Here is a 19,833-nt window from a genome sequence, read left to right on the forward strand (position 1 = left end):
CTCTTAGATGCCTTATAATACTACTTAATAATAAGTAACAGAAGTATTTACACTTATGCAGCACTTATATCATTATTTATGTATCCCATGGTGCTTATGTATAGTTTTTCATTGTTGTAGTTTTCTGGTTGGGCTGAAAATGTAGGTTAAGTTAGCCATATTCCTGAGTTTATGACACGTAATCATCATTGATCTTTGTAAGATCACTTCTTATATGTTTATACTTTTTAACTCTGTAGTTCATTTCCCTTTCTCCTTCTCTCTCTTTTTCTTTTAACATTTGTTCCTTTTTAAAAAAGTTTTTATTGAGGTACATTTTGATTTACAGTACTCCATTAAGTTTCAAGTACAAGACATAGTGATTCACAATTTTTAAAGGTTATATTCCATTTATAGTTATTATAAACATTTATTCTTGAAAATGGGTATTTTTCTTATTTTTTCCCTTTACATTATGTGAATTGCATGTTTTGTTGTAGATTTCATTTCTTATGTAGTTTTTCATCTCAACTCAGTGCTGTTTTTAGAATCATTCATATTACCGGGTGTCCATCTGGTCCTTTGCTTTCCACTTGTACGTAATTCTGGCATGCATCTACCATTCTGTCCACTCACCCCCATGGTGATGTGTACCCAGGTGGGTGCCACCTTTAGATGTTCTCTTATAGAGCTGTGCCACCATTTCTTTGACATATACTCCGGAGTAGAATTTCTGGCTCACAGGGTTTATGCATACTTCCAAATTGCTTTCCAGAGTAGTTCCCTACTCTACCTTTCTGGGGTTTTTGTCTGTGAGCAAAATCCTGCTTAAAAACCCCTTAGGGCTAATATGTTTGCTGTCAAATATGGGAAGAAATATGGTAGAAGAATTAATCCTCCATAATTCGTCAAATCCAAGGCATCTTGATTATAAGATGGACCATTACATGTATCTGTGCGGTCAAAAACTACCAAGTGAAACTGTTATGTGCTGTGGATTGTAAGATGCATTCCAGCTTCAGAGGTGAAAAATGTGAAAATGTGTGAGTCTGGAATTAATGGAGGAACTGTATTTTTAGCCATTCATTCATTCTCCAGAGCTTACTGATTGATTGACCATCAGGGATACAGAGATGAAAATGTCACATTCCAGCATTGCAAACAATAAATTTCCTTCAGCAGCTCCATGAAATGGTTGGGAGTCACTGGAACGGCAGTTTTCTGCTGAGCTTAAAACTGTTCTTGTTATTAGCATTTAAATGGTACGATTTTAAGTTACTGAGCTTTCTGTCATTGGATGCATTCAACTAGTCCTAAATGGTCAAGTGTCATGAATATTATTGGTATTTCTTCTGTGGAAAAAGATTGAACCAGCTGTCCAGTGCTTCAGGGATTAAATTCAGCTCTTAGGACCAGAAACTTGGAACACGGTGGCAGCCAGTAACAGAAATATGGAACCTGTAGTATAAGCAAGATAAGGATTTTATTTCTCTGGTATAACAGGAATCTGAAAATAGGTAATTTAGACCTGGTATGGTTGCTCCTTTTAGTCTTCTACGTGTCTGCTTCTTGCTTATGTTTTTCACCTCAAAATCAGAGATGACTGATTTGCTGACACTTTTGTGTCAATGCTATAGGTAGAAATAAGGAGAAGGGTGATGGGAAAATGGGGCCTTTGCCAGTGAGTCTGTCCCATTAAAGAGCTTTCCCAGAAGCTCAAGCCTGTGACCTCAGTTGACTAGGACTACATAGCATCCTGGTCAAGGAGAGCTCAGCTGGGACATGTAAGTTTTTAACTGGAAATATTGTTGTCACTAATGAAAATCAGAGTTACCTAAGAAAGAGGGGAAGACTTGATGTTGGGAGATAAGTGATGGTTTTTTCAACACATCACGGTCTTTTTCAGCTAGGAAATAGGTGAATCTACATAATCTAACATCTCTTCCCACCAGTATAGCAGCAATACAATGTTTATATTTATTACAGCTTTTTCCTAATGGTTCAGTTTATCACTGTGAACGTCTTGACCTGTGTTTATTTGATTTCTCCATGTCTAAAAACAAGCATATTGGTCCCAGGAAACATAAAAACATTGATTCCCACTTCCTCAGCTGCTTGCTGACTGAGACTTAGAAGGGGAGACACTTAGGCTGAACTTCCTGATACTAGAGGATTGTTAGCTTTGCAGTTTTATCCCCACTTGTTGCTGCCTGCATTTCCGTCCTTTCTCCACTTATTTTCTCCTTCCTTTCCTCCTCACTCTTCCTGCCTGTCAATTTTTGAATGCTCAAATCTCTTTTTTGTTTCTCTCTCATTAGAGATCTGTAGGTTCTTTACTGCTTAGGAAATGGAAGTGTGACTCTTCTAGCTTGAGTGTCTCTGAGTTGAGGGACTTAATCTAATAGTCAAAATTCTGGCCCTGAAAAAAGCAGAAGTTTCTCTCCTTGTGGTAACAGTTTTCTTGATTTGTGAAATAGTAATTATGAGGAATGTGGTTACCGTTTGTTGATTTAAGACCTTTATTGAGACATGTTGCCAGGAATATAGCAATGAATATGACAGTCCTTTTTTTATGGAGATCGCATTCAAGTGAGAGACATGATTTCTGCTTTGGATAGGAAGTTAGCAAACTTTCTCTGAAAAGACCTGGGCCAGACAGTAAATATTTTATGCTTTGTGGGCCACGTATAGTCTGGTACATATTCTTTCTTCTTTTTTTTTTATCACAACTTTATAAATGTAAAACCTATTCTTAGATTGTGGGCTATACAGGAATGGGACGTGGGCTGGCTTCAGCCCATTACCATTGTATAGTAACCCTTGCTTTAGATTAAGTAGTCAGAGAAGCCATTCACAAATTTTAGGCAATTAGAATTACATGTCCTGATTTTTGTATGTAAAGTGGCACTGAAGTAATAGACTAAGGGCGGCTAAGGTAGAAGCGGAAGATAGTTTCTAGGCCGTTGCCTTATGTAAGACTCAAGTTTGTTTAAGCTTCATCTCTTGGAGCCATTTATTGAGAAATAGAAGACTGGGAGAAAACTGACGTGGGAGGTAAAATACAAGTTCTGTTTTGAACACGTTAAACTTTATATGCCGATTAGACTCCTAAGTGAGACTGTCACTTAGACTTTAGAGGAGAGTTCGTGACTAGAGGAGTGGGTGGGTGGGTGGATGTGTGTGTGTGTGTGTGTGTGTGTGTGTGTGATATACATCAGCGTGAGTATGTATGAGTTTAGATTGTGTTACCTGGGGAGAGTAGAGGGCCCCAAACCAAGTCCAGTGATAATCAAACATTTAAAACTGGGGAAGAAAATCCAGCAAAGGAAGCTGAGAAACTTAAGAGGATCCAGTGAGTTACAAGGAAAACCAAGAGGAGTATCATGTCAGCCAGAAGGGGATGAAGTGGTCAGCTCTGCCAAATCATGCTGTCAAGTAAGATGAGTCTACAGAATGAGCCACTGGACTGGGCACTATGGAGGTGATTGATAACTTTAACAAGAACTGTTTTGGGTATAGTGTGGGACAAAAACCATATAAAAGTTTTGCTCTGATGGTGAACAGAGAAAATGGTACTATAACAGAGGAACAGGTGTGATCAAGGGAGTGTGGTTTGTTATTGTTGTGTTTTTTTTTTAATGGGAGACAAAATATGTTTGTTTAACAATAGGAATGGTCCAATAGAGAAGGAGAATTTGATGAAGCAAGAGGAATTCACATGAATGTCTTAAGGATTGACTGTTAAATTAATCTGTGTATTTTACAGGGTGAACAGCAATTGCCTGGGTTGAAAGGGTGAGAGTAAAGAATTTTTTAAACAGGCTAAGAGTGGAATCAGGTGCATGAAGGCTTAAGCGAGAGAACACAACATATTTGGAGGATGACAAGCACTTATTTTGGCTGGAACAGAGTTTTCTTTTAAGCTAATGACAAGAGATGTGGTTGGCAAGGACCAGATCAAAAAGGAAAGGTATAGTCTGTCATGTAGTTTGGAATTTATCATGAAGACAGTCAGGATCCTCTGAAGGATTTAAAATGGGGGAAATAAATTTTTTGTTGGTTTGTTTTTTTAAGTCACTTCAGGTGTTTTTTTTTTTGATAGGAGTGCTGGGGATTGAACCCAGGACCTTGTGCATGCTAGGCACGGGCTCTATCACTGAGCTATTTCCCTCCTCCTGGAGAAATACACTTTTGATAGCATTTTTAAAAGATAAAATAAAGGAAGATAGGCTTGGAAATTGACAAAATTGAAGGCAGGGAGACCAGTGAGGAAACCATTATAATAATCCAGGTGAGAGATGATAGGGATCTAACTGAAGACTTGTCAGCAGGTATTACAGAGGATGGTACAGCTTTGACAGCTTTGACAGCTTTTATGGAGTAAATCAAGAACAAAAAACAATGATGTCTGTTCAGAATAAGCAATGAGGGAGAACTAGTTATATCAAACATGACTCAGATTTCTTTGCTTTGTCGACTAGGGAGATGCAAGGAATATAAGATTGAGGTTAATGACTTGTTCCGCTTTGGAGGACATTTATGTATCACCCACGTGGTCATCAGCTGAAGGTGTATAATAGAAATACTTATTTGGAGTGTATTTTTTAGGCAGGGTCTGGCCTGGAAATAATTACCTGGGCGAGGCAGCAGCATAAAATGCCAGTTGTCAGAGAGTTTCTCAGTGAGATTGCGGTAAGGGAAAAAATAATTTTAGTGACAGCCTGACAAAAAACCATTTAAAGGCAGCAGTTTCAAAGCATAGTTTAACAACCATTTGTATGGGCAGACCTTGTAGTTTGTAATGGACACAACCATTACACAAAACTTCTATCCATTTTTACCCATTTCTTTCAACTGCTTTTTTAATATTTAGTATTTTTCAAACAGAAGGGTTTTTTTTTAATGATAAATTTGAAAATTGACCATATAATTTACCTTTTTCTCTTTATGAAGATTGAAGAATTGGAGGAAAAGCTTAATGACGCACTTCACCAGAAGCAGCTACTAACGTTGAGATTAGACAACCAGTTGACTTTTCAACAAAAGGATGCCAGGTAAAAAATTTTAAAAAACAAGCATACCTATTTAGCAGTTACAAGTAGCATCATTACCTATTCATGCATGTGATTTTGTTAGCTAAAATGGAGACATTTTAAATTAAAGATGGTAATAATTTTTACATCCAGACCAACAAAAAACGACCTGTTGCAGTACACAAAATACAAAAAGCCAGAATTCAACATTCATTCAACAAACACTGCTGATGTAAGTGACCATTAATGACAGTGGAAGCTCTCTAAACTCACCACCACTTAACTGGCTATCTGGATTAACCCTTCTTCATTTGGCCTATAAAACATACAGATACATTTTTATGGCACATTGAATTCTCCTGGGTTAAGGTACTTTCGGTTTGCCTACATATGTTCTCCAGCTCAGCTATGTGTTTATCAAGAGTCTGATGTGTTTACTCTCAAAGATGCATATGCCAACTCTACTTACTATACTTATATCACTTAATTATAATTATATTTAAAAATGAGTATCAAAAAGATATGTCATTTCTCTGCAAACTGTAATGAATTATTTGGAAAGATTTAATAATAGTGAGTGACTAAAAAGATTATCAAATTAAGTGTAAGCAAGGGATGTTTAGAGATTAGGGACAAAAATCAAATCTATAAAAAGTATCCTCAAATTTCTTCCCAAGTGTCTTTTTAAGGTCTCCTGCTGTTGTAAAGAAATTGAACTGGAAAACATGAAAAATGATTTACACAAAAACAAAGCATACCTCCATGTTAAAAAAAAATCTAAATCATATGTAGAAAGTTTTACAAATAAATGTTTATTTCTATATTTTAATTAGAGGTAAATGTGCAAAGTATGTATCTTTTCCCTTTATAAGTTTTCACTGTTTAACTGATATTTTAAAAAATTATCTGACCAATTATAAGGCACTTTCACATTAGATCAGTGATTCTCAAATTTTAGCATGCATCAGAACCATGTGGAAGTCTTGTTAAGAAAGAATGTTAGGTCCCACCCTCAGATTCTGACTTGAGTTGAGTCCTGAGAATTTGCATTTCTACCAAGTCTCCAGATGATGCTAACATTGCTACTGGCTCAGGGATAACACTGCAAACCACTGCATTGGATAATAGGGCTTCTACTCTAACTTTTAGACATTGATCAAATTAAAGTAGAGAGAGCAGTTAAAAGCCATTGCAATAATCCTCTTGATAACTGGTAGTGGTAAAAAATGATTGGATTCTGAATATATTTTGAAGATTAGAGCTGATAGTATGTCTTAATGGATTAGATGTGTGTTTAAGAGAAAAAGAGGAATGGAGGATTGTACCAACATTTTTGGCCTGAATAAATAAAAGGATAGAGTTGCTGTCAACTAAGATGGTGAAACCACAGCGGAATAGGTTTGTGAGTAAAGAGCAGTTTAATTTGGAACACGTTAAATTACAGTTGTCGTATTAGGAATCCATGTGGAGGTATGTGGGAAGACTGGTTTAGAGATTTAAATCTGGGAGTCATTAGGATATAGATGGTATTTAGGTCACAAGACTGGATGAATTCCCCAAGGGAATGAACACAGAGGAGAAGACTGAGTACGCCAACATTAAGACAAACTAGATAAAAAGACAGAAAATGCAGCCAACAAAAAAGGAGGAAAATGAAGAGGGGAAAATACGGTGTTAAAAGTGTGTAAGGGTGGAGAGACCAGATGTCCCAAGTGCTATCATTAGGGATGCAGAGAGCTGAGAATTGATCATCAGCAATCTGGATATTATTGATGACCTTGAAATTTTGGTAGAAGGGTGGGGACCTGATGAGCCTGGGTTTAAGAGGAAAAGCACTGGAAAGCGTGTGTATAGACAACTTTTGAGAAACAAGGGGCAGTGACATGGAGTCAAAAATTGTGGGTTTTTTTTTTTTTTGGTTCATTTGTTTTAAGATAGAACAAATAACAGCATGTTTGTATGCTGATGGGAGTGAAGCAGGGAGAAGGGAAAATCAGATGGTCCCTTTCTGCTCAAAATCTTTGGGTAGGCAACAACTGTCTACTACATGTATTCCTCGAGAAAGATGATTATATGCGGATTACTATTTTCATTACCTCATTCATTGAATGAATACATTATGGTGATTCAGTGTTGCTGCCTTAAAGAGGTATACTTTGATGTACCTGGATAAAGACAAATGGAAATTGACTTTAATGAGTAGGGTCCAAAACAGGTATATAAGATTTAAACCTTAAGCAGAAGAAATGTGTAATTTTATAATTTGACTTTTAAAAGTTATTTTTTAAGAATATCAGTTTTTTATTTAATGATTTATGTAGCTGCCCATTTAGTAATTAGTGTAGCATTGTCATTTCATGTTTAACTAGTTAAGTAAATAAGCATTTAGCTGGAGCCAAAAATACTATTAAGCGTCTCGTTTCTTAAGTTTATGTTACTGTAAAAAAGTAACTTTGAGAAAATCAAATCTCAAAGATTTTGTTAAGCTTGATATGCTTTCTCTCCTAATGTAGGAAATATCAAGAACTAATGAAACAAGAAATGGAAACTATTTTATTGAGACAGAAACAGCTAGAAGAGACAAATCTTCAGCTGAGAGAGAAAGCTGGAGATATTCGTCGAAACCTGCGTGACTTTGAGCTGACAGAAGAGCAATATATGAAACTAAAAGGGTTTCCCGAAGATCAGCTTTCCATTCCTGAATATGTATCTGTAAGTGTCTTGTATCATATTAAAAAAAAAAGCTGCATGTATTTTCAAACTGAAGTTTGTCATTTACATAGTAGCCGTAACTTTTGAGGTACCTAATGGGTAAGTTATTTTATGGCCCCAATCTGAAGATGGTGAATGGTATTCAGATCACCAGATTTTAAAGGATCTCAACCATTGGTCTCCAAAGTCCAGCAGTAAATAGGGCTCTGAAGTTATGGCTGGATAATCCAGAGAAATGAATTATTTTATCATAAACTGAGGTGGTTTGTAACGTTGTCAAAATGAAAAATTGTAGAGAGACCAGATGAGTGGTTGCCAGGGCTTAGGGATAGCAGAGGAGGGGGGTGGGCATGATGGAAAGGGGGAGCTGGGGGGAGATCTTTATGGATTTGACTGCTGTGTTGGTTACACAAATCTATACACGGAATTGGTCTATGTCAGTGGGCTCAAATTTTTTTGGTGTCAGTGTCTATTTTACATTCTAAAAATTATTGAGGACCCCAAAGAGCTTCTTTTTATATGGACTATATCTGTTCATATTTACCATGTTAGAAATTAAAGCTGAGATATTGTCTAAAAACATGAATACAGAAGCATACATTTCATTAGCCTTAAGGGCATAGATACCATCACACATCAAGTAGCTACTGGCAAAGGCCACTTGTCAGGCATAAGAGAATAAGAGCAAAACAGGCAGAAAATCTTAGTGTTGCTAGGAAAATAGTTTTGATCATACAGATTTTCTAAAAGGGCTTCAGTGTGGCAGGGTGGGGCCTGGGTCCCAAGAGCACACATTCACACATTGAGGACTATGGGTCTGTGATTTATAGATGTCATTTTACCCTAAGAGGCTTGAATTTTTTCATCTGTAAGAGGATTAATAATAATAATAACAGCACCATTCTGTTGAGGTCATTGTGAAGATTAACTGAGTATGTATGTAAAATGCTTAAACTATGCTTAGAACAGAGGAAACACATAATAAATATTACCTATTATTTTTGCTGGAGCGGTGGTTGCTACTCTTGGTTCTCACTTGGATAGGCTTCCAGAATAATGATTTCCTATAAAACGGAGTACTGTCTTCTTGTTCAGCTTTTCATTTAAACAGCTCCGATACAATTTTTCTACCCAAAGAACTGTCCAAAACCAATTAAATATCTCAAGTGCTGTCATTGCGGCCTCACCCATAGCAGACAGAAAGTGTCCCATTAGTGGCAGTGATACGTGTTTCTGCTCTCTGGTTTGTTAATGTTCCATGTCATATCTTTTGTTTTCAGACAGTAGTCCTAACTAGTTAATGATACGCAGATTCATCGTGTTAAGTACTGACCTCAGGACTTGCCTCTTACCAGATATGGTACTCATGCAATACAGCAATACGTTAAGGAGTTTTGGATTGTCTATACAATAAATAGTCCCTAATTACCATCTGCTAATTTGCCGATAGATTAGTTTTATAGGAATTCATCAGATGGAACACTTTAAAATTAGGGCCAGCAAATTCCCCTGAGAGAATTACGGGTGGGTGGAGAGGTTACTGGAAGGAATAGTGACATGAAAGATACCTCCTGATTCATCCTGACTATCCCTTCCATGGCAGTGGTAGCGTGTAGAGTTTCACCAATAGCCAAGGGTATAGGCTTTTCATATATTTAGGCACCAGAGCTAAAGCAGTGCACAAACCAGACAACCAGACGAAAATTCCTGTCCTCATGGAGCTTACACTCCAGTGGGCCAACACACAATAAATTAAAAGTGAAATGTGTAGAATTTCTGTCATAAACACTGGGGAAAAGAGCAGGGATGAAGGGTAGGAACTGCCATCAGGGGGTAGGGGATGCTAACTTAAATCAAGTTAGGGGAATCAGGGAGGGTTTTACTAATAGGGTGATGTTTAATCAGAGACTTAAAGGGAGTGAAAGCAGGAGCCAGACATTTATATGTGGAAGAGCTTTTCTAACAGAGGAAACAGTATGAGCAAAACTCTTGAACTCTTTATGTGTTCCGGAGATAACTAGCTGATAGTGTGAACAGTAGTAGAAGATGAGAGAGGAGGAAATGGAGTATTGATGGAACAGAGGAAAGAGAGACTGTGTCAGGGTGGGGAGTCATAGATAATCCAGGCCTTGAGGGGACTTCATTGAACATTAAGACTTACTAAAGTATTAGTGGTCAGAAACAATTAACTGTTTGTTTCAGTTTTGTACAACAAAACTTTAGTATACAAGTGTGTAATCTGAAAGTCCCTGGCATTCCTTTCCTTCTTTACCTTAATACTTTCCTGATACTACTGATAATTGAGAGTATTATTAATTAGCAAACTTTAATTGTAATTTGGGTTTCAGAACTATTTATTAATTCGATTGTTTTTTTCAAGATTCGGTTCTATGAACTAGTGAATCCATTAAGAAAAGAAATTGCTGAACTCCAAGTGAAAAAGAATGACCTGTCAGAAGAATTAAGTGAGAACAAAGTTCAGCTGAAGCAACTGACAGAGGTTTGTGTGATTCTGATCCCTGGTGGGAAGAGGCTCTGAGTTTTTCTATACACATTTCCTCAAGTTGTGTGGTAAGGAATATAAAAGTCAATGAGGAAAAAAAAATGAGACTCAGGGGTGCTGTCTGCTGTGATTCCTCATAAGTAGTAGGAAGAAGGTTAAATTGGAAATAGCCATCTTAGAGATTGACAGGGTACATTCGTGATATTGACCTGTAATCCACCAGGTCAAATGTGTGAGCATTTCGTTGTTATAACTCATTTCCTTCTCGGGTCTTCATTAGATTCGCCTTGGTGGTATGAAAGGGGACTCCTGTCCATTTATCAGTCATTTTTGCTTTTTCATCAAATACAGTTAGCACTCCTAATACCTGTTCAGAGCACGTGCACTAAAAACATCAATCCCAGTGATGCCTGGTGCCGTGCTTGGCGCTGGCAGCAGTGAACACGAGAGACAGTGTCTGCCCTTCCCAGGGTTCGTGTTCTAGTAGGTTAGGGTTGGAACCTTACTTGATATCTTGACACTTTTTGTGTGTGTGACCTTAAACAAGTCATTCAATGTTTTCTGCTCTGTCAAATGGAGAAAATAGTACTATTTGTCCATTCATTTCATTGAATTGCCCATGTTTCTGTTTCAGAGTACAAATGTGATTTTTAGCCAAGTCTCATGTGAATAACTTATTTTATGTTCTATTTCCTGTTACCAAAGCTGTTACCAAAGATCCATTATCCAGAAATAAATACTTATAATTTAATTTATATTTTGATGCTCTAATTTGCTGCACTATTAGTGCTGGACAGAATCTGCTTACATCATTAATACAGAGCCAATATTCTGGGCAAGATGAAGGCTCATCTTTCTTCCTTCTCCTCATAGGAGCACTGAAGTCAGCAGGAGCAATGACAGGCAGATGTGCTGATATGAACCCAGCTACATTAGGTTCTGTTGTGTTTGTGTATTTTCTGCTGCTAACTTGCTGCATTGTGCATGTAAACTCTTTTGCACGTTTTGAAAGATAGCTCCTAATTTTTAAAAATGTTGCATCTATAGTCAAATAATAAAGGACAAAGTTAGAAGGTCCCAGTGTGGCTACTAATTTTGCAGCCTTGGGCAAATCATTTTATCTCAGTTGTCTCCGTAAAATGCCCAGGATGGTAATGGTGCTGGTGCTGGTAGTGGTGCTGGTAATGCTGGTGCCAGTGGTGCCGGCGCTGGTGATGCCAGTGCTGGTGGTGATAACTGCTGGTGCCAGTGCCGGTGGTGCTAGTGCTGGTGTTGGTGGCAGTGGTGACGGTGGCACAGGGTTTGTTGGGGACAAGGCAGCTGAGTTTTCAGATTTGGTTCTGTAGCACCTTATGGTACCTCAGCCTTCCTTAAAGACTTCTCTTTTTTAGAGGGAGGCCTGGAGGAGCACTTTATCCTTGTTTCTATCAAACCACTCTTAAAGTCAGGTCGACTTGCCCAACACTGAGGAAAAAATAGGCTGAATATTTTTAAATTAAAAGTCAAACCAGCATGGACTCTGAACTTTCTTGACATCCTACATAATGGTGTTTAAAATAATAATTGTATTAGTAAAGTGAGATCATTTATCTTAATGGCAAGAGTTTTAACTATATATGATCTTTTCACTGAAAGATGGGGCTCACTTTAAAAACAGAGAAACTGAAAAGTGTGATTATCACCAGGTAAGGAAGATAGAGAAGATTATGATCTTCAGAGGAACGTTTATAGAAAGGAAGGTGATCAAAAAGATTATTAAATTAGCAGGTGAGGAAAAGCAGTTTATTGAAGGTACTAAATGAAGTTAGTAATTTTTCAGTTGGAGATTTCTATTATGCTTCCAGTGGCGTCTCATACTTCTTTTCTCTTCAGAACGTGTGCTGTATATAGACTATTTAATATTGATGGCCAGAGGCAAATAATAAGAAACACAAAAATGCCCATTATATACAAATGGAGTAGCAAAAAATTTTTATTTTTGTAGTGATATCATTAATTTTAAGTCTCTAGACCCACCCCCCAAAAAATAAATTTTCCTTTGAACAATTCTGAGAGAAAATTTGGATTTCTTCCTAAGGAGAATAAATATTTTATCTCATAGTGAACAAATTGAAAATGCATCCAGTGAAAGATACTGTCCATTGATTGTAAGCTCTCCAAAATTTGACAAATAAAAGGAAATACTACTTTGTTTAATAATCAGTAAGATAAAAGGCTTGGGACAAGGTCATGATTTTAATGACTGCAGTCACTGTTAACTTACTGATTTTTAGTAAGACGTGATCCAAATTTTCATATTATATTACTTGAATGACCTCATGCAGTAACTCAGCAAATATTTCAGTCTTTAGTTTATGTATATTTAGGGTTGGATATTTTAAGGCAAGTGACACGGGTCTTATAAATGAAGTTGTATAAATTTAAAGTTGAATAAAATATAAACTTTAAAAAATGACATGACTGGATGATATTCACCCAAGAATTTTAAAGGACGTCAAGGATGAGCTTGAAACTATAGCAAGCGTATAATCTTGCCTGCCTGTGGCCCAGAAACTGAGGACACCAAGAACTACACACTGGTAAGGCACACTTCTGTCCTCACTGAGCTTGTAGGATGGGTGAGGGTTGGGATCACTGACTACTTAGGCAAATATAAACCTATGGAAGGGGGTCAACAAAAAACTTTATAAGTGAACATATTGTAATATTGCACTTGGGCAGTGACTCTACATGTGTATAAGGAGAAGCACGGAATGAAATATGCAGACTTTGAAAAAGGCATTGACAGGCTTCTAAATTTTAGTTTTAAAAAAATTTGACAGACTTCTTAAGAACTGTTATCATGAGTCCTTAGGGAATTGCTTTTTTCTTTAGTAGTTGAAAGATGAGAGCCAAAAAGTAGGAAATGAAAAGGAACTTAATGAAATATTTCCCAGAGATAACAAAGTCCAATCTTATTCAGTATTTAACATTTTTAAACATAATATTGGAGAAGAAACACAAAGTAAAATCTCGAGTTTGCAAATAGAGAAGTTTTACCGAGTAAATACTAAGCTTACTAGTAAGGCAAATTGGAGGAAGCTCTTGGAAAATAAGTAGGCTGATTATAACCAATATGTTTTCTTTTTTATAACCTCTCAGCTCATGTTCCCAAAATTAGCCTGTTCAGAATTAGTCACCAGCTCTAGAGAATATAATTCTGTTCTATTTTATTGTAAAATTTTCACGCATAGGTAACTAGAAAGGATTTTACAATGAACACCAGTATATCCATCACTTATTTCTGCCATTAGCACATTACTATACTTGTCTTAATCACATATCTATCCATCTATTCATCCACCAGTCATTTAACTCATGAGAAATTGTCAGACTATTTTCTTAAATATATCAGTAGTTTGTTCCTTTTTATTGTTAGGTAATATTTCATTCATTCTCCAGTTGATGGGCATTTGAGTTATCTCCAGTATGGAGACATTATAAATGAAGCTGCTATAAACATTTGAACATTGACTTTTGCGTGGACATACGTTTTTGTTTTTCTAGGGTAAAATTTAAGAGTGGGATTCTTCACTTCTAGATTGCTCTTTGGTTGTTTATTATGGTTTTTATTTCTCTGCTATTTGTTTCTTCATTATGAGCGTATTTTCCCTTACACCATTGAGAATAGTTAAACTCCCCCCTTTAAAATCATTGCTAATTCCAAAGTCTGGGTCTCCTCTGAGTTTATGCCTGTTGATTGTCTTTTAAGAATAGGTCACATTTTCCTGTTCCCTCAAATGCTGAATAACTTTACATTGTTTTCTAAAATCCTAGAGTAAATTTAGATCTTAACATTATAACTTTTTGTGGAGACTGCATTCTGATAGTGCTGATGTTTTTGTTTTAGCAGGAAATTAACTTGTTTGTACTCAGGCTGCATACTCTGTCTCTTGGGCAGCAGCTCAAGTTTTTTTGGCCTTAGTAGGACTGCTTGGTTTGGCCCTACATGTGTGTTGTTCAGAGGTCAACCAGAGATTCAGCAGAGATTATCCACGGAACTCAGAGTTCCCCTTTTCTGGCTGTCTCTGGAATTCCCTCCTCACCTTAGAACAGCTGGGTTGCCCCAAACTCTACTTTCTGGTCCTTTAAGCTAGAAGGACGCAGGACTTTTTATTGCACCCTTGTCATCCAACTTGGCACACAGTAGACCTACTCTCAGGCTAAAAGCTATTTAAAAAAAAAAAGACCAGAAGTTCACCGAATGCTGTTCCCTTCCTCCTCTGGGAGATGGACTCCTCTCCAGAATCTGCCTGATTTGGACCACTTTCCTGTGCCTTCAGGTAGTTGTTCTATATTTTGTCCAGCATTTAAGGTTACTTCTGCGGTAGGGTTGGTCAGATGGGGACTTAAAGAGCCATTACCAGAAGTGGAACCACCTTACAATTTTGTTTCAAGCACAAGTGAAGAAAGAGAAAATCCAGTCTGTGCATGTAGAATATTTGACTCTGAAATCCCCTGTTTTTCCTAAAAAGCACCGTAGCTTCATTGGAGAAACTTTTTCTCAACGTGTTTAACTTTGTACTGACATGGATGATGATGTGTTTTAGGAATCATTAAGAAAAATGTTAGAAGCAAAATAAAACACAATACTAGACCTTGAACAAAATGTACAGTTTTGAACATTGTAACTTTGGTTATTTACACTTCTTACCTATTAATGATTATTGAATTCCTGATATAACCTTAAAGTTCTGGGTTTAGAAACTAAAATCTGGTATTTGAGGAACCAAGTTTACTATCTGAGGACATGTAAAGATTAGGATGTGTCAGATGAACATCAGCAGCTGGGGAAAAATGTGGTTGAAGTTCATAAAAATCACCAAATCATAAAATCACGGAAGGTGAGAATTGATCCACAAGAGGAAAAACTCAGGACAAATACAAGAAGTTACTGCTGTTTCATAGAACAAGGAGTAAATTAATAGAAACTTTAAAAAGGAGCAACAACTGACAAATTTAAATGCCTCAAAAGTGACAGGATCATGACAACTCTGTGTGGTTCACTAAGAGAAACTAAGATATTTGTTAGTTACATCTCTGAAGTTTTGTTGGTTTTTTCTTTTCTTTTTCTTTTTTTTTTTTTAACATCTCTGAGTTTTGAGACTGAGTTAGGAAAACAAACTTTCCATTTTACTGACGCTACTGGATTGTTTTATCTTTTCCAAGATGGTCTTAATTTTCTTTTTTTTTAACCACATGGTGGCAGCATATATCCATATATTTATTTAACTAGTTTTGAGGTACTCGGAAAATCTTGTCATTTTTCACCCAGAGGCCAAAGTATTACATTGTTACCTTATTTTCATTTATATTCCTTATTTCCTATCAGTTGCCTTAAACCAATCAAATACTATGTTCTAATAAAATTCAATAGATCTATATCTGGGAGGTAGAATTTTTGAAAACTGAAACTTTTCTGGCAAAACATGTAGTCTTCAGATCAAAGATGTCTCAGTTATTACACTGATTTCATAATTACACCTAACAAAAAAAAATTCAGAGACATTAAAGCCCCACAAGCACACAGTTAATTCTGCCTTTGTTCATGTAATCTGCTGGTTCATGGCAGATATGAGGGGAAAACTGATTTAGAAATGTAATAGAATGGACACCAGAAATTGACACAACATTGTAAACTGACTATACTTCAATTTTTTAAAAAAGAAAGAAATGTAATAGAATGTGATTTTTGACCTTTAAAAAGGAAGTCACTCTTCCAGAAGTGCCAGTTTTAGTGGATTTTTTTTCCCATGTCTTTAGTTTTTTGGAAATAATATCTAGATACTAACACTGGAAAATAGGGCTCATCTTTTTCTTCAAGTTTAGAGTTTATTTATAAGTGGCAGTAAGTCTATAATTATAACATATCTTGAGCTGTATTACGTACATGAGCTTGGGTATGGTACTCAGTGTTTTCGTAAGTGCTGTACTTTTATTTCCTATTTATGAAAGGTCAGAATTTTGGTCCAGTACATGTAGCTTAGCTGTGTGCAGCTGTTATGCTATTGTAGAGTTATTTCATCATGCTTCTCCCATTTCAAAAGAAAGAAATATTACCAATACCATGTAGGACTTTAGTGAATCTGTACTTTAAAAAGCTATTAAGTTTCATGAGGAAATGGTGAAATATTTTTCTCTTATGAGAACTTTGGTAACTAGGAAGCAAGAAGACTGTTTTGTTCAAGGGAACTTCCTTGTTTAAGAAACATAGTTACGTTTATTGAGAAAAATTCTGTAAGATTACCTTGAGGCTCATCTTAGGGATGCATATGTGAGTAATCCAGTTAATTTTATTTGAATGAAAATGAAGTATTTCATTAATGACACGTACTTGTTATTCGGGTTTTTTTATTTCAGGGAATATTCACTATTTGTTTTCTGAAGTTTCTTTTTTATCCTGCCCAACTGCTGAATTTAAAATTCCTTTAAAAGTTACATGTTTTTGATGATACTCATCAGTTATAATTATTTTAGAGTTCTGACAGATTCATTAGTAAACAATAATAGTTTTGCCTCTATACTACATTTAAGTTGAATAAAATAAACATTGCTTAAAACTTTGATTCCTAGATACTTCCATAGGTTCTGTTTTTGGTCTGAGATGAAACTAAGAGTCTTAGTTTTAATAAACAACCTAGGATTGTAATATGGCAGATTCATAGACCATGAACACAGATCTCATTGATGGAGATAAAAAACGCTTTATATTCATAATTAAATTTCATATTTTAAATATTATGTGTTATTAATGCCATTACTTGTCTTCAACATAATTAACATATTTTAATGTAATTATAAAATCTAAGAATATTTTGTCATGGCATTAGCACTACAAGATTATTTTAAAAACTGCTGTCAACTTAATGTGTAAAATATGCATTTCAGCCAAATAATGGCCAGATGCTACCATGGGTCACTATATGACTAAAGTTTCACAGTTCAAATGGAGAGAAATAGTGTCAAAATTGAGTCATCATACTACTTGGTACAGCCATGCCAAACTCAAAACTAAATAAACCCTTCTTCTAACAGGTTAAGTCAGATAATATAGTCGACATAAACTACTGAAAGAAAAAGCTTTGCTGTTCAGGCTTATTTGAAAGAGATGTCAACTTAAATGCATTTCATTTTTCCTTTTTCTTTTTTTTCCCCCAATTCCAGTGATCTGCCTCTTAGCCAAGCGGCCACTCGGGCTAGCAAGCAGCTAGACCTGATTGAAGTTTTGGGCTTTAGGAAAGCTAGTGTTCCAGTTATGGGTTGCTATGTAACAAACATGCTAAAAACTTAGCGACTTAAAACAATTTTTATCACAGCTCTGAAGACTGATAGGTTCAGCTGGATATTTCTTACCTGTCTGAGACTGGAGTCGTTGGAAGTCGTTGGCTTCTCCATGTAACTAGTTAGGTGTCTTGCAACATGGCAGTCTCAGGACCTGACAGCTGGTCCCCTGCAGAGTGAGCATTCAAGCGTAAAGAAGCCCAGGCCAAAGCTGAAAGTCTTCTTAGGACATAACTTAGAAGTTCCAGAGCATCACATCTAACATATTCTCTTGGTCAAACAGATCGTTAAGAGGAATGGTCTCCACTTTGCAGTCTGGGAATATCTTGCCATATACAAGGAAAGAAATTGACAAAGGCCATCTTAGAGATAGGCTGCCACAGTTTGGGGTTTTTCTCTCCTGGCCTGAGTGAAAACCTGGACACAGTATGAGAAAGCCCTAAGCAAGGTCGGAACAGATTGTTGGCAGAGCTTAGCCTGTAAAAATCTATTGACTGCCCAACACCCACCCTCAAATAAGGGGATTAAATCTCCTTTGCCTCCAGAAAGCTGAAGAATAAAGTATTCCATTGAAAGAGACTTTTATATTGACCTTGAAACTACTCTCAGTTTTGTTTATAAGAAATATGCTTAATGCATATTGATAAAGATTGAAAATTAAAGGATGGACTTACAGTGATGAAAAATGAACAAGAATGTAATATTAATATATGATAAGGTGGAATTTAAGATTAAAAACCACAAAACAGGGTAACAAAAACAATGAAAGATTTTATAGTCATAAACTACATATTAAATAACATAGTAACTATAAAGAAAAAAGACTTTAGAAAGACAAAGAGAAGTTAATGAAAATGTAATAATGGTGGGAAAGTATATAATGTACTTCCTTCAGAATTGGATAGATTTAATAGCCATAAAATAAGTCAGAGATAGAAAAATTAATTCAGTGAATAATTTTGATTTATTGGCATAAATAGATCTTAACATTCCTCGACTAGAAAATAAAATTTTTAATATCAATAGGAGGTTTACAAAACTATCATGTATATTATTGACCACATAGTAAAATAATAATATTTTAAGTACAGATTTTATAGTTCCTACTTTTACCATAATTTAGTAGCAATAATGAAAAGGTGAGGAGAAATAAACTTGGAAATTAAGAAACATTTTTTAGGTCAAAGGAAAGGAAAACAAGAGAAATATCTTTTAGATCAAAGAGGAAGTAAAAACAAGAAAGCAATGAAAATGAGAACATTTTATATCAAAATCTTTTTGGCACATTTAAAGTTGCACCAGAGGAAAATCTGTAGCCATAAAATGTCTTTATTATTAAAGAGAAAGATGAAAAATGAAGACATGTAGTAGTCATCTTTAGAAAGAAAAAAGAATAGTAAAACTAAGGAGTTATTAGCCATTAATATTGCATGCAGCTCTATGGTGACAGGCTTGAAAACTGAAAGGTATGTCCCAACAAAGCAAAGGTTACTAAGACTCAGCAAAGATGGAGAACCTGATTAGAACAGGTCCCATGGAGGCATCATGAAGTAGGTGCAGGTGTGCTGCTGCTGCGAGGGTTACCAGGTTCACAGCTGGAGAAGCCTGATGAGCTCACAGCTGATCTCTATGAGGACGGCTGATTCTGGTTAATTAAACAGTATCAAACTAGTATTGAAAAAGATGGCATGCTCTGAGAAAGATAGTGCAAAACAAAACAAAGCTACAGGCCAGTTTTACTTATTACTACAGATGCAAAAATTCTAAATGTATCAAAAGAATAATACTTCATGATTAAATGTTGAAACTATTCTGAAACAGAAAGGATAATCCATTATATCAGCAAGTTAAAGCTAAAGGCCAATGATTGTATGACAATAAAAGATGATAAAATAAAATTTAGTGACCATTCCTAATAAAGAGACTTAAATATTACAAAAAAAATTAGTAAAAAATTTTATCCTGAACAGCAAAACAAAACTACTGTTAAAATCAGGAACCAGACACAGACTGGGTTGCTAACTATTATCTCACATGGTCTTAGAGGGAGGGCTGTAGCAGGTGCACTAAGAAGAAAAAAAAACTGTTCATATAAAAATTCAAAAGGAGATTTTAAATTTCTTTCTGTTTAAAAAGCAGCTAAAACTAATGCAGAAGTTTGATACTGTAACTGAATACAGGATAAATGTATAGTTGATCAATAGCATTTCTTTGGGTTTAGAGAAATAACTGCTAGAGATGGACTTGTTGGGGGGAAATAATGCATAAGAAAAATAATGGATATCT

The 19,833-nt window shown here is 35.9% G+C and overlaps 1 protein-coding gene across 6 annotated transcripts in view; it reads left to right on the plus strand.

The window, feature by feature from the left end:
• Positions 1-19,833, plus strand: part of PIBF1 (progesterone immunomodulatory binding factor 1) — a 171,558-nt gene that overhangs the window by 1,976 nt on the left and 149,749 nt on the right. For 5 of the 6 annotated variants that reach the window (XR_012080055.1, XM_006210284.4, XM_072976344.1 and 2 more), the window contains exons 3-5: positions 4,933-5,033; positions 7,526-7,724; positions 10,105-10,224. Coding sequence is in view for 5 of the 6 variants with exons in the window: in XM_006210284.4 (XP_006210346.1) it covers positions 4,933-5,033; positions 7,526-7,724; positions 10,105-10,224 (420 nt within the window). In the remaining variant the exon portion in view is untranslated. Of the gene's footprint in view, positions 1-3,790; positions 3,950-4,932; positions 5,034-7,525; positions 7,725-10,104; positions 10,225-19,833 lie in introns of those variants that run through there. The other variant, XM_072976346.1, reaches the window with a different exon arrangement.

This window comes from Vicugna pacos, chromosome 14 (assembly GCF_048564905.1).
Source record: "Vicugna pacos chromosome 14, VicPac4, whole genome shotgun sequence".
NCBI lineage: Eukaryota > Metazoa > Chordata > Mammalia > Artiodactyla > Camelidae > Vicugna > Vicugna pacos.